Source organism: Pecten maximus, chromosome 14 (genome assembly GCF_902652985.1).
Source record: "Pecten maximus chromosome 14, xPecMax1.1, whole genome shotgun sequence".
Classification (NCBI taxonomy): domain Eukaryota; kingdom Metazoa; phylum Mollusca; class Bivalvia; order Pectinida; family Pectinidae; genus Pecten; species Pecten maximus.
The window spans coordinates 25,563,783-25,577,618 of record NC_047028.1 but is presented as its reverse complement, the minus strand read 5'-3'; the positions used below and the strand labels follow the sequence as shown (position 1 = coordinate 25,577,618).

At 35.1% G+C, this 13,836-nt stretch overlaps 1 protein-coding gene across 1 annotated transcript; it reads left to right on the top strand.

Moving 5' to 3' along the window:
• Positions 1-8,026: 8,026 nt before the first annotated feature.
• Positions 8,027-11,080, top strand: LOC117342085 (collagen alpha-1(XIV) chain-like). The gene is made up of 3 exons (XM_033904071.1): positions 8,027-8,688; positions 9,141-9,231; positions 9,825-11,080. The coding sequence occupies exons 1-3, from the start codon at positions 8,359-8,361 to the stop codon at positions 10,382-10,384; spliced, it is 981 nt and encodes a 326-aa protein (XP_033759962.1). The 5' UTR covers positions 8,027-8,358; the 3' UTR covers positions 10,385-11,080.
• Positions 11,081-13,836: the final 2,756 nt, after the last annotated feature.

The following is a 13,836-nucleotide window of genomic DNA, read 5'->3' as shown; positions in this document are numbered from 1 at the left end:
ACAACCGCGTATCATTAACATTATTTTAGTTTTGATATCCTGTGGTGAATTCAGATTGTTTCAGCCTTCCTACTCCTTTCGAAGGAGTCGAATATTTTTAGAGTTGTAATTTGAAAAAAAAAATGTCTTTCATGTTTGTCCAGAATCTAAGTCACCAATTCGCCCTTACCTATTTTTCTATATTTGTATGGTTATTATAGAAATCAGGGCCTTTTTGAACCGACATAATCAAATACCCAAATGTGTTGAAAGGCGGATTTCCGTAACATATTGTATTGTTTGCTCTATAAACACCATCAAATAAATGCTGTAAAATAGAATACATCGGCCGATAATACAATGAAAACATCACTGAGCCGCCCACACGAAGTTATAGATTTCCGATAAACAATATAACATGATAATAAGGATATATTGGTGGTTAAGGAGGTGATTCTTTAGAAACTGACTATAATTTTTTTTTTTTTTTTTTTTTTTTTTTACTTATTGTTTTAATTTAACTTTTTACATTTTTTTCGGGGGGGGGGGGGGGGGGGGGTATGAAAAAGAAAGGGAAATAGAACCAATCAAAAACATCCTTTACAATATTCGTGAGAGAATGGAACTGAATTTAAAACACTTTCATGTTTAAGGCGGGTTTGATAACAAAGATGTAAAAATAGTTAATTCGTATTGAATTTTTTTTAATATTTTTCGTGCACTTTTTCGTTTGATCCTTCTCGTCAATCCATTAAAATGCAAATAGTCTGCACTAAATCTAAATCTTCCAATCAATCAAATGATTACTAATTGTTAAATCGCCCAAAAAGACATTAAATTGAGCACCGCCATTTTGCAAGTACTTAAAATCGGTAGACATCATCAGAGGCACGAAATGATACCAACTGGTTAACTAAAATCGATCTAAGATATCAACGGGGCGATTTCTGACCTCTGCAGAATATAGATTTTGCTTCACAGACGACTTGTACTTGAAGCAGCCTGGCCCCATTAAGGTGAATGCTTGTTTGAAATCATTTTACAATCAAGGATATAAAACTGCCATAAATCATCGGCTAATAAGTCCAGTACCATACACTTTGTTACCGTTATAATTGTCGTTTTTATGTGTGATTAGGTATCGCTATATAACTCGATTTTAGTAGCAACGATAACTTCAAGTGAGCTTTGAAGGGTTGCGAATAAATGAAGCCTTTCGTAACTTCATGTGTAATGAGAATTTCATCAAAGGCTTAGGAATATATTGGCAAACGGGACAAGTATTGGATAGATTCAGTTATAGAAAGTTTTCGCAAGATCAACTCTATATTTGCGCATGTGTAGAATTTGCATTATTTCCGGTATTTTTGCATTCTCAAAAATAAACTCTATCGCTACTTTGTCAATTTCTTCTCTGTAATGGACATAGAAATACTTTGGTAGAGTTGACAGTCATCTTTTTATGTTTCATGGACATGAAAATACTTTGGTAGAGTTGTTAGTCATATTTTCATGTTTCACTCACGGTAAAATAACAAAGTCAAAGTTCGTGATTGTGTGCAACGTCAGAATGAGACGATTTGAACTGGTGGTGGTTATTGTTATCGAAGTATTTATGTGTTTACCTCGAACGACGTGTTTCGATCCGCCAGGTGTGATAACGTCGCTCTTCTCGTCCCAAGACAGGGTCACCGAGAGTCTTTACCGTGATGGAATATTATCAAGCGTGTCGGGGATAAAGTCATCCCTCCAATGTGCCAAGTTGTGTCGGGGGTGCTCCTCGTTCTCCTACAACAAACAAACAGGCATATGTACCAGCTACAGTGACCAGCTCTGTGCAATAAACAACAAAAATATTTCAGACTTTATATTTTACTTCAACAGGATAGAAATCGGCGGGAAACGCGGTACGTATAACGACTCTTGTTTTCCATCTGAAATATCCCACGTCTCTTCTGGAGTTAAAGTGGTACATTGAAGCATACCTCTTTTTCGTATTGCCATTACATAGTCCCACTCGTTTCGTATTTGTTCTCCAAAGAAAAAAAGTTTAAAAGGCCCAGAAAGCATTATTATGACAACAAATCAGGAGAGGATTTTATTGATTAAAAATTTGTCTCGTTTAATTGAATTTGGGTTAATGATCCTAATTTTTTTTAAATGTGTATTCCCTTGCTTGTTTTTCTAACTCAGCTGCGCTGTTTACCTAAAAGTCAGAATGGTAGCTTTATCACATTAGAGTATCTTAGTTAGTCGTTTTAATACACGGTTTCAATATAAATCCTCAAGACTTTGGAACGACTGATTTCGTCAACGTTACAAAATCAATACTTTCAACACATTTGAATATAATTGGTATTTGCTAACATCATGATTGCGGTTTTTGATACCACTGACGCACCGTTGTAAAGAGGACGGTTGGTTTTATGAAACAATTTTGTAATGGACAATATACACATGATGTAAGATATTTAAAATAAACCAGTCTTCGATTCGGAATTAACACATGAATTCCATTTTTTCATGTATATTTTATTGATAAAACAAAGGGATTTAACAACAGGCTTTGTCTATATAAGCTCTCTACATGGCTTCCAGCATACTTTAAATAGTTGAAGACAATAAATGCAATATCTACATACATTACTATTCCATAAGGGATACGTATGTTGAACATAAGAAGGTCGTAAAACTAAGCTGTCAACCCATTGTTCTGATTCGTACAATGCAAACCACAAGAACATTCGATCACTTGTCAGAGGTTGTTTGACCTAATATGAAAAAAAGCTATTTTGAGTTTATTTTTTATGTATTTTTATGTATTTGTATCGAAAAAAATAACTAGTTGATGCATATGGTTACCTTGTAGCATCGTATAACAGGCAGTTATTTATGGTCAAAAATTTCGAAAATACGCCACAATCGTCATGTACCTAAAACAACTGTTATTGCAAATATGATTGTTTGGTATTTTAAGTAAGTGTTTATCTTTAGCGCACGTCTCCTATAGGAGTCTAATGGTTTTACTATGATATGATATGTTTGTTTTAATTAAATGGTTATCTTTAGCGCACGATTCCTATAGGAGTCTAATGGTTTCACTATTATATGATATTAAGCAGTCCCTTTCACTCTTTCCAGACCTGGACAGCTGTTCCTAGATCACGGGGAGATTCACGTGACTTGCACTTCGGTTAGTCTCGAGACATGTACGATGACACGTAGAAACAATCCTTCCTTTCCTGCGTCGTCGTACTTCACATTCCATTAACATATTTTTAAATCTACAAAATAATTGGATGATCCCATTTCCATATATTTCATATAATATAGAAATCCGTTGGTTGTTTTTATGGCTATAACGGAGAAATGGGAAAAAAGGATAACAAAAATATGTTTTGTTGGCCAGTGATATTTTAGTACTGGTTCTTAAATCACAGTCCCGGAAATACGTTTTTCTTTCCCAAGTTGAGGATACGTTGTTACCGCGGGGATTATGTCAGTACTAGAATAAGTTGGTGTGCTTTTTTATTGTTTGTTTTTGTAAAGTTTGGGATAGTTTCGTCCTAGAAAATTGATTCCCAATGATAATTTTATTCTGGGAATATTTTTTTTTCATCCAAAAAGATTTTTAGCAGTTGTAATAAGTATACTTTGAGAAATGTGTTTCCTTTGCTTTCAACATGCTATTATACATTTAATGGTGATAAAGTGTTAGTTTAGTTTCACCATACGCAAGGCCTAAATATTGATGAATATATTAAGTATTTGAAATTGCAACATTACCAAATAAAAGAATTGCTATACAAGTACAAAACTATTATTATTGCTTTAAAAAAATACATATTTACTTAATCCTTGGCTTGCTTGAAGTTCCCTTTACGCTCCATAACTCAACAAATTAGTGTTGATTTCATGGAAGTGCAAGTAATTTCAGTATCGCTTCCTCCCTTTGGTCGACTACCTCATCACCCCGAAATGATACATGGCACACACAAGTGCTCCCGTCAACAGTGGAATGGTAGGCGTTGCCAGATGGAGGATAACAAGAGAGAAGGAAAAGTCATGATAAATGAATCGCAAACTAGAATTGCTTCCTCATAGAAATAAGACTTTGCTATCATGCCAATTTATGCATATATAAAACTACACCATTTTGCACCTAGAACCCGTCAGTGATGTTAGGGATCTATAGTGTAACAGTTCGAATTCCGCTATAACCCAGGTTCTTAATTATATTTAATAGTACCGTACTTTGAATGTATAAACCACACAACAACTAGATATAAGTCCTACATTTATTCAACACTATCATTGGCAATATAAAACAACTAGTAACAATAACTATTTACATCATCACAGAATAAAACGATCTTCCACACTATCATACACGAAGCAGCTATTACCCAAAACATAGACAGAAAGACTGAAATAGAGTAACCAGCCAATGGCTTCTGTTAAGTGTAGGAAAAGTAGAGAAAGGAAAGAATAGAAGGGAAGAAAACTACCAACTTGCAACAATGAAGTACCAGCCAATGGCTTCTATATCTTCATACAACTTCCCACATATACTCGTTACATTCACACATATAAACTAGCATCCGTTTCCATTCACAATGGTGCACATAAATTAGCATACAATGTTTTCAATATAAAATACACAATCATAGTTACCCGCACACATTCTCAAACTATATACATACTCTCATACTACATATATTCTACATTCTGAACACATATATTCACACTCACAATTAATAAATCAACTATAATCCAACAAAATGCTATCATACATACACAAATATATACTTCTACTAAGGGACACAACTCTCAAACAAAGGTACATAACTCACAAAATCCATTCCCGTTACATTCCTCCCTCCTCTGAAAAATAGACAAATGTTATTTTCTAATAATAACATTTTGTCTCAAAACACACTGGAAAAATAACAAATATGTTAAATATTAAAAACAATTATATCACAGCACAATTATACATATCACAGTAAATGTCCCAAATATCCCAGGAGAGGTCCACAGATCCTCACGCGAATCGCGAAGTCCCGCGACACACATTCCGCGAACGCGACTCGTCCATGAAGCGCGGTCGACGATCCAAGGCCTCCTTCCATACGTGGTACTTGCTTCCCCGTAACTCCCGTCTCTGATCCGTCAGACTGGTACAGGTATCTTCGCCATTCAACTACAGCCCATGCAGTGTCCAGCTCACATAGAACTCGTGTCCACTAAGAACACAGCCAGTACTCACAAAGAATACACCAGGCACAGACATGGCCAAAATTTTGCAATAACCACACAGATATCAGCAAACACAGTTACCTGGTAACCAGAATTCAGCAAGAAACCTTTACACCTCGACCACTTAAAATTCTACCATAAAACACAGGAGGATATGTTGTATACACATGTATTTGTTCACCTTCCGTATATAACAAAACATATTCAAAACCACTACACCAATCATAAAGCCTTATATGGACATTCACTAGCTCTATGTCCTTTCCGACGACAACAGTAGCAAAGACGATGACCTTTGAACCTTGTCCTGACCGTTTGTTCCAATCCTATCAAGAATGGCCTTGATATTTCCTAAAGTAAGAGTGGTCAATCTATCATTCTGTGACTCAACACCAAACATTTGCAAGAAAGACTCATAACGATAACCCAGAACGACAGCCTCAGATAATGTCTTGGGATTGTTCAAACAAACATGTTTCCTGAGCTCAAAATCGGGTATACCAGCTATGAACTGTGAGATAACATAAACTTCCCTCTCACTCTTCACAGACTTTGGAAATGCCTTCTTAGCAAGTATCTGTAGACTGGCCCAATATTCTGCTAAACTTTCAGACTCTAGATACCGTCTGTTCTTGAAACATGAACGAAAAGTCCATTCAAGACCTTCAGGTTCAAATCGTGCCCTTAGCAAATCAACAATAATGTCAAAATCCTCCAGCTGACGAGAGTCTAGACCATGGAGTATCTGTCTAGCTTTACCCTCGAGTGAAACTGCTAACTGTATAGCCATCTCCCTAGTATTCCAACTATTCCAGACACTGACCTGACCAAAATGCACAAGGAAGTCATCAATATCTAACGACCCATCAAAAGGCAAAGGCTCCTTATGCTTCCTATGTACAAAATGATTCTTTGTCTGGATACCCATATCAACATTAGTCTTATGAAACTCAGTCTTAGCAATGCTACAACTAGGGCTGACCGTGACTTTACAACTAACTGGCTGACAAACTATAGGTGGAGTGGACAAACAACAACTGGTCGAGTTCACTACACTACACGACTGAACTGATGAAGCAGTACTGTATACCACAGACAATGTAGGACTGATACTAAAGGACTTCAACAATGCCTCCATAGTAATGATCACACACAAATATGCATTCAAAGTATGGATGACTAAAAAGTTGCTCACGGCACCAATTCTGTAACGGTTCAAATTCCCCTACAACCCAGGTTCTTAATTATACTTAATAGTACCGTACTTTGAATGTATAAACCACACAACAACTAGATATAAGTCCTACATTTATTCAACACTATCATTGGCAATATAAAACAGCTAGTAACAATAACTATTTACATCATCACAGATTAAAACGATCTTCCACACTATCATACACGAGGCAGCTATTACCCAATACATAGACAGAAAGACTGAAATAGAGTAACCAGCCAATGGCTTCTGTTAAGTGTAGGAAAAGTAGAGAAAGGAAAGGATAGAAGGGAAGTAAACTTACCAACTTGCAACAATGAAGTACCAGCCAATGGCTTCTATATCTTCATACAACTTCCCACATATACTCGTTACATTCACACATATAAACTAGCATCCGTTTCCATTCACAATGGTGCACATAAATTAGCATACAATGTTTTCAATATAAAATACACAATCATAGTTACCCGCACACATTCTCAAACTATATACATACTATCATACTACATATATTCTACATTCTGAACACATATATTCACACTCACAATTAATAAATTAACTATAATCCAACAAAATACTATCATACATACACAAATATATACTTCTACTAAGGGACACAACTCTCAAACAAAGGTACATAACTCACAAAATCCATTCCCGTTACAATAGTATAGCAGTCCAGTCTGACAGTCAGGGAATTAAAAATCAAACTGAATCAATGTTAAATGTTATACGAATAATACGTCAATCTTAATATACATATCTTCATTCTTAACTTAAAACAAAAGTAGCACAATATAGTTTCCAAGTTTCAGCTTTGTTAGAGTATAACTCCGACAAAAAGCAGGAAATCGAGAGATCAATAATCAAATCAGATAAAAGAAATATGAGGATACAAAGATTGGCCATGCTAATATGTGGTGTAATATTTCAGATGTAGGTATCTTGGATTGAGGCATTCGTCACCAAATTGGAGATATGTTTGTTCGTGTATATGTTATGTCGTCCAAGCAACGCAAAACCCATATAAAAATATCCGGATAATGTTTTACGGCGTGATATTTCAAGTATAATAATCAACAAGATGTAAATGTATGTTTAAATAAGATCGTCTGATTTTCATATCGCGTAAAATGGGTCTTTTAATAACTAAGTTATCAATGTTTACATTGGAATACACAGTCGATGAACGGGAGTAGTCATATCGAGTTTTAAAGTGTTATTTTCAATGGAGGCATCAGGGGGGAAAACTTATATTGAATATGTGACCATTAGACAATTTATGGTAAATTTACACGTAGAAATTTCATTCATTTTTCTCAGGTACGGTCAAATGGTTTACCGAGTTCAATGATCTAATTTCACTTGAAATAACCGAAAGTAAAAGCCAACAAAATAAAAATTAAATAACGGTCAAAAGAAAATCAATTTGTTTTTCAGAGAAATCTAGAGATATTCCCTGGGTGTGGTCTATTTTATATGGGTTAATTGAGTTTGGTTTGGTTTAGCAATAATAGCCCTGTATGGGGAAGCTTACAGAAAATCAATTACCTGGACGGCATTGGTTGATACTGGTCTCTGCATTAGATTTATCATATTAAACTCGGGATACATGTGCTGCTCCTCATAACGGATAGCGATATCTCTGCATCATACTGTATAACAAGTGAAAAAGGACGGCTATTTGACCAATGGCATATTGTTTTCCATGACATTCTGTTCTTGCAACGGAACTTTCTATTAGAATCTCTGTCTCCCTTCGATTCCCTTAATCATGCTGAAAATGAGCGTCCCGCGACCGAGTCGCTATTCTTACGGTTACCATGGTAACGCATTGTCACTACTTGACTACCAAAACTGTTTTCAGTTCTTGATTTAATATTAAGGCTCTCAAAGGAAACATGGGGATTTGGAGTCAAACAAAGCAGATATACAAAATGTCTTTCTTACTATCAGTGTTGATAGGATATGCATTATCGGTCTGTAATAACGGACGATTAGAGGGCGAAAGTTTTTTGGAGCATCATATATCAAAAGGAGTGTTCAAGACAGTGACCACCACAGGACTGGCCGCCTGTCAGAGGGCCTGTATGGAGAGGTCTAAATGTAAAAGCGTTGGATACAACAGGGAAACCCTGAGCTGTTCCCTTGGAAAGTTAAATGACAACAAATTATTTACCGGGGACAGAGCTGATGTTTATTTCGAACCTGACTGGAACCAAACACTTCCGGTAAGTTTTCATAAGTGAAACCTGAATATAAAGCTGATGACATCTTAACATTCAGGCAGTTTTCGTCTACGTACGCATTGGAAATCCGACAATAAAGTTGAAAAATTGGTCGTTGTTTCCAAAAAAAAAAAATTAGAACATATTTCCTTCAGAAAATAAAGAGGGACGTTTTAAGTGCTTAAGTCTAGGCTGAAACAACTCACAAATGAGTAACACAAAAAAACAAAGGAACCGGCGTCTTCAAAACTTAGTAAATGTATTTTTCAAATATTGACATTTTTTGTAAAGCAACCCAATCGTACGTATCTAAGATATCAAATTCAAAACTGTCATTAAGATACAAGTTGATTTTTTTTTTTTTCATTTATATGAAATATTTCGATATTGTCATCAAATACATATATAAAACATTGAATACATTAAGCAGAAGGAATGTTTATTTATAATTCTAGGAAAGCCTAGGACCTTGTAGATCTCGCCTATGCTCCAAGACCGAAACATGCGTTGTGCTGTGGAGCGGGAATCATACTTGTATCACGGAATGTAAGTACTATTTTGTTCCATGCTGCTAAAACAAATCATATTTATACTGGCTTTAAGTGGCGAATGCTATTAAACGAAACCAATATCAGTATAGAGATTAATTTTAATTTCTCTATGACGACATATTTTTTATTTTTCATCCAACTTGATACTCGCTGATACTGTTTTATCTCGACCGGTGTGCATTTAAGCACAATGTTTAAGAAAACCGAATGGTATGTGTGTAATGAAGTATATTTAGATGATTCTCAAAATAAAACAGAAATTTTCTCATACCTAAGGGTGAATACTGGTTCATCCCATACAATAAAAGTATGTTTACAGTGGCTTTATTGCATGGCTGACCATGTATATGTATACAGTTATATAAAAAAAAACATTATAGTCAACAACATTATGATGTAATTAATCAGGAACGCATGCATACCATTATTTTAACCTCCGATTATGCAAAGGTTAATTGGCTATATAATAAAAAAAAATGTATTCTAGAAAATTGTTATTATTGAGATACTTGTCTTATTTAGTCAAAATCTACATTGTATTTATGATGTCTAGGAATTAATAATGTTTCAATATTTTCTATTCTAAAGTGAGATCTGTTGACTTGACGGTGTTATTGGACTTTTCAAAGAATACCAACGAAACGGATTTCCATGCTATGATAAGTTACGTTCAGCACCTCGTTGGTCAACTCCATGACGTCAGATTAGCTGCCGCAGTTTTCGGTGGTGTCACTAGCATTAAATTTCGACTGGACGCATTCCTCAACAGCTCAGCGCAGATTGAAGCACTTGAAGAAATAAGCTTTTCCACCATTACCGGAAACAAAATAAAAAGGGCTCTTAATAAAATACATGGAAAGATCTATAACGGTTCCATTGGTGATCGACCGGAAGTGCAGGACGTGATCCTCATAATGTTTTATCCGGACGACATGTTCACATCAAACTTGCAAGAGACTGTGACTGCAGTAAAATCTGATGGCATTCATATTGTCACGGTTGGCAAAGCGCCATCTGATGACGGGTATGCAATTTTAAATATGACTGCATCCGAGCCTTTGGAAGAAAACATATTGACTGTGTCGGAGTATTCTGATTTGTTAGGTATGGAATCTCAAATATTGAAAGCAATAAATCTTAGTCTTTAACAGTGTAATATTATATATAAAGCAAAGACTGTAATAGTCTAGTGAAAACCGGGGAGTTGGGAGACATTTCAATAGTCTTCTAGAGGGAACTTATGATATATCACTTTTTTTTTTCTTTTTTTTTTTACAAATCATGCACTTTTGTCATCATTGTCAAGAAGATTGACCATGCTGTTATGCACATGCTTCGATTGTGGTTGGTTGTCCATTTCCTGTTTTTATAATAAGCACGCACGACAATTGCAGGAGGAAAATTAAATAGCATTACTTTTCCCTGGAAGGAGAGGTGTATTCCGGATGTCTGGATATCCGTATATACAAGACGTTACAACATCCATCCTATGCTCTTTGTAATCATTGTTCAAAATTTGGCTATATAAATTTACAAAGCTAATGAAAAAGAATGAAAGATTATTTAACTGATTTTTTTTTTCACCCTTCGCTTACTTTTGTTTTGTTGGTTTGTTATATCCATAGGCTAACTGAATTATTACTGTTCCTTATTGAACTTATTAACGTATTACTACTCAATTGTACATCAAATTTCCACCATAAATTGTAATTGTTTTGTATCTCCTCAAAGGCAATATTGCCTATTGTAAATAAAGACATGTATATAAACATTCGTTATGTTCGTATTTGGAAAAGAGCTACGACAAAAATATGACTTGTTAAATCTAAATTTAGGCTAATATTTGTATACATTTGTATATGGATACCCAGAAATGTTTATATCACAAAATTATCATAGTAAACCCACAAAAATCAAGTACCCTCGAATATTTCAAATAATACAGTGTTACCTAATTATAGTATATTGGATTTATTAATTGCGTGTGGGGTTTTTTTTTAGTTTTTTTTTTTAGTTTAAACCTTTTATTTCAATTTGATAAAGAATGTTATGCCAATTATGAACAGAATAAATATTATATGTAACATCTTTTAATGTTGTAACTGTTACATTCAAACGGAAAATGTCTACTGTGTTTGATTTCACCATATATATGCCTATTTGAGATAGTATAATATTTGTGGCAACTTTTGAAATGACTTTGTAAGGAGCTACGCTACAATCTTAATCGTGGGTGATGTAGTTTGTCCTTGTTGGAACCGCAATTATAATACAGAATATGCATAAGCATTTTCCGAATATGTTAGACTACATTTGAACCCAAAAGGAGATGGATTTGACGGAAGACTATTCCACCTGTTTCGAAGTTTCAAAATAATTTAAATTAAATGCACCATTCTTGATACAATGGTTTAGCATTCTGTGAATGTAATGTTGAAAGTCAAAATTTAACGGTTACAGGGCGATAACTCTTTAAACTTGGTATCACTTTGTCAAATTAAAATAGCTGCTGGAATCGATTTTCTGTGGTACAAATGGATATGCCAGATTAAGAAAAAAAATATTCTATAACATATTTTTTTTTCACACACCACTTGTCATTTGGAAGAAAAATAATTGTTCACTTTTTGATTATTTGTTAATATCTAAATAATTAAATAAAGAATTTTTTTTAAATCTATTATGTCATGCTTGCTTTAATCTATGAGAACTGATGTTGTGAGCCGCCTCATATTGAAGGACTTGAATTTTGCCGGATATATTGTATTATTTTTCAACATAATCCCTTTCAGTGTCTATACACTTTTGCCAACAGTTTTCAGGGCCTCGATGCAACTTTTACAGAACTCCTTTTCTTGGCTGTTCTGAAAGTCAACCACTGTATGTATGACGTCATCATCGGACTGAAAGTGGATGCCTGAATAAGGCGGATGTTCAATCAATTTAAAGCCACAGCTATGGCAATGACAAACTTGTGAACAGGGGCATTGTCCTGATAGAATAACACAACTTTAGTGAGCTTTCCGCAGCGCTTAAGTTTAATATTTTCCCGTAGCTGCCTCAGAAGTGAAGCATAGTATGTGCCGTTGATTTTTGTCCCTTTTAGAGGTAAGCTATCAGCAGAATACCATCTGCTTCTCAGAAAACCAAAGCCATAACCTTCCCTGCTGATGGAACAGTCTTTACCATCTTTTGCGGGTGAGAGCCAGGGTGCTTCTATTATTTCGATTGTTGTTTGGCCTCTGGGGTAAAATTCAAGTTTCATCCATAGTGACAAATCTCTGAAGACAGCTGGCAGGATCTTCCTCAAAAAGGTTAAGATTAGCACGCGATAATTTGCACCTGGTGTGCTTCTGATCAACTGTCAGAAGTCTTGGAACCAGTCGAGCCGAAAGCTTTTTCATTGCAAGATCCTTGGTCAGAATGGAATGTACTCCTTCCTGAGAATTACCAATTATACTGGCTATATATCTTTCTCTAACTCGTCTGTCAGTCAAAAGAATATCATGAATTTTATTGACCACATCTGGAGTTGCAACATTGACAGGCCAGGAAGGGTTCATCTTCAAGGCTCTGTCAGCCGCGCTTAAATTCCGCCACCCACCTTTTCTCTGTAGCATATAAAGGGGCATCTTTCCCTAGTATTACTACTATGTCATTATGGATATCCTCGGGTGTTAAACCTTTTCATGCAAATATTGGATCACTGCTCTTTCACCAATTTTGTACATTTTGCAAAAGCAGCTTGTCTTGTTTACTGTACATAGTGTGCCACTTCGTCGATATAAATCAACGAAATGAGACCAGTCCTTGGGCACACGGCCCTATATAGTCAGAGAATAGTAGGACTTAAAAAGAACAACCTTGAGTACCTCCTTCAATACGAGGCTCACAACATATCAATTATCCCTCGTATATATGTAAACATATTTATTATTGAATTGTTAATATAGCTATCTATAATATATCGCCTGATGGGATGGTATTACATAGTAATACGTTTGTGAATAAGTTTCGAAATTCTTATATTTGCATATAAACTTAATGAGCATTTTTTGTTTCCAAATTGAACGTTTATATGTAGATATATTGTAATCAACAACTCTGTTACTAAAGATAGTATATTTTTGTTATTAAATTGAATTTAAATCAGAAAACAGAAAAGTGTTAAGTACTTGCCTCTGCCGTCATATCCCCCCCCCCCCCCCCCCCCTCTCTCTCTCTCTCTCTCTCTCTCTCTCTCTCTCTCTCTCAAATAGATCTGGTTGTCATGTCGTGTAAGTATTTCGTTCATAATTATGTGATTATGTATCGCACATTGGAGTTGAGAATGACAGTTTCTATCTAAATCAAAAATGAAAGTGAATGCTTTTCGAATGTATTGGTAAATTATACATTACCTCCCTTTAGTTAAAAAAATCATTTTACATGGTCATGGATGACTAAAAACGTTTTGTAATTATATGCATGGCGATTCATGAAGGTTTTATAAAATGAAGCTAACAAGGGCATTGTATATTTAAATTCCAGTATAAAGCGTCTTACATTGTAACAGTCGAGAACTAAGTTCGTGTAAAAACCTGACATTAAACAAGGCCTT

Excerpts from the sequence above, each read along its gene's own strand:
- LOC117342085 (XM_033904071.1), top strand. The coding sequence starts at position 8,359 with ATGGGGATTTGGAGTCAAACAAAGCAGATATACAAAATGTCTTTCTTA. Across the intron at positions 8,689-9,140 it reads ACTGGAACCAAACACTTCCG|GAAAGCCTAGGACCTTGTAG; the intron begins GTAAGTTTTCAT and ends TTATAATTCTAG. Across the intron at positions 9,232-9,824 it reads TCATACTTGTATCACGGAAT|TGAGATCTGTTGACTTGACG; the intron begins GTAAGTACTATT and ends TCTATTCTAAAG.